At 40.9% G+C, this 1,471-nt stretch overlaps 1 protein-coding gene across 1 annotated transcript in view; it reads right to left on the reverse strand.

Annotated features, from left to right (window-relative positions):
- Nucleotides 1-156, reverse strand: part of SESTD1 (SEC14 and spectrin domains 1) — a gene marked incomplete at its 5' end in the record, with an annotated part of 36,124 nt that extends 35,968 nt beyond the window's left edge. The window contains one exon of the mRNA XM_010131768.1: nucleotides 48-156. Within this exon, the coding sequence (XP_010130070.1) occupies nucleotides 48-156 (109 nt within the window). The remainder of the gene's footprint in view (nucleotides 1-47) is intronic.
- Nucleotides 157-1,471: the final 1,315 nt, after the last annotated feature.

Consider the following 1,471-nt stretch of genomic DNA (forward strand, 5'->3'; position numbering starts at 1 on the left):
CCTGCTGAAAAAGAAAGCAGCCCTGAACAGAATGGCTCTGAAATCACCTTGGGATACTTAGAAGGTAGTCTAGTGTGACGCTCAGCTCATCCATACTCGTCTGTTCAAGGCATAATGGAATTGTCAGAATGAGGCCACTTCTTCTGTCCTTCCCTCCTATTTTGGGGGGAAAAAGACATTAGAAAGGAAATGTGATGGCTTTAAGGTAAAATACTTTGTAGCTACGTGGTCTCAAAATACATAATAGAAGTAATCTTTGATGTTGTTGTAAAGATCACAGCTGACATTTCACCTCTCAGTTGTGAGGATTCATTCACCACATGGATATTTTTAAGACATCACCTGCAGCTGTCAGTCTTTCATCTAGTACTTTCAACATAAACATAATCAAGTTTTCCAGAAGCATTATTTTTGCATATCAAGATTACGTTTTTAAAAATTACCTCCTAGACCTTCTACACTACTGTCAGAAACCTGGTAAGCTTCCAAGGTGAGCAGGTACCTAACAGCTCCAACTGTAACACAACACCTCCTAGAAACATCAACTACACAAAGGAGGATCTTGTACCACACAGCTACCCACGGCACACACCCTAAACTGGCAGTTCATATACATAAGACTTCCAGACCTACTTACAAACACATAAATCACCTCACAATTAAGATAAATATTTCCAACCAGTTGCTTTAATCTTCATATATGTCTTCAAACCCTTCTGGTAGAAATTATGCAAACTATATTAGCAATAAAAATCCTGAAAGAGCTGGCCTCACATGTGCATTATTGTGGGAATGACCCCAGCAGGGAAGAAGCCGAATTAGCCTGCTGTCAGTCAACAGCAGGAGGCGTGTCATTTAGGAGGAGACAGAGAGGCTTGGTCAGTAGCTGACTGGAGGAGAGTACACTTGAAACCAATCCAAGTAGGGCACGTATAATAAACAACTACTAGAAGATTATAAAGCATTGTGATAAGAGAGAACATGGTTCAGAATCGCAGTTGGAATTTGCAGTAAGTAGGTGCCACAGCAGTTTGCTGCAGCTGTATTTCAATAAAGGCTTTGTGTGCACACAAGCTGTTGTTGCGTTATCCGCCCCAACTATTCACGACATGTGGTGATTTACCACCACACATTATGAGATCCAGTAAGATCAAGTGTGAGGTGATGCTAATGCGCTGCATTTAAGTAGACTGTTCTACAACTGTGGTTTGGGTTGTTTCACTATAGAGACTCCCGAAGTCTCCAGAACAGCACAGTTTAGAAAAACAAGGCATCTAAAGAAAGCTGAAATCTCCTCTGGTCTTTCTCCTACAAGATTGACTTTTGAGTCACACAGATATGAAAACACTAACCAAAGTGGATTTGGACTAAGTTCTTGCTCATAGCTTAAACCGCAACTGAAACCGAACCCACCGAATAAAATAAATACTGACACAGTACCCTGAAATGGTCAAGTGCTGTAAAATGATGG

The sequence above is a fragment of the Buceros rhinoceros genome, unplaced genomic scaffold, assembly GCF_000710305.1.
Source record: "Buceros rhinoceros silvestris isolate BGI_N320 unplaced genomic scaffold, ASM71030v1 scaffold24972, whole genome shotgun sequence".
NCBI lineage: Eukaryota > Metazoa > Chordata > Aves > Bucerotiformes > Bucerotidae > Buceros > Buceros rhinoceros.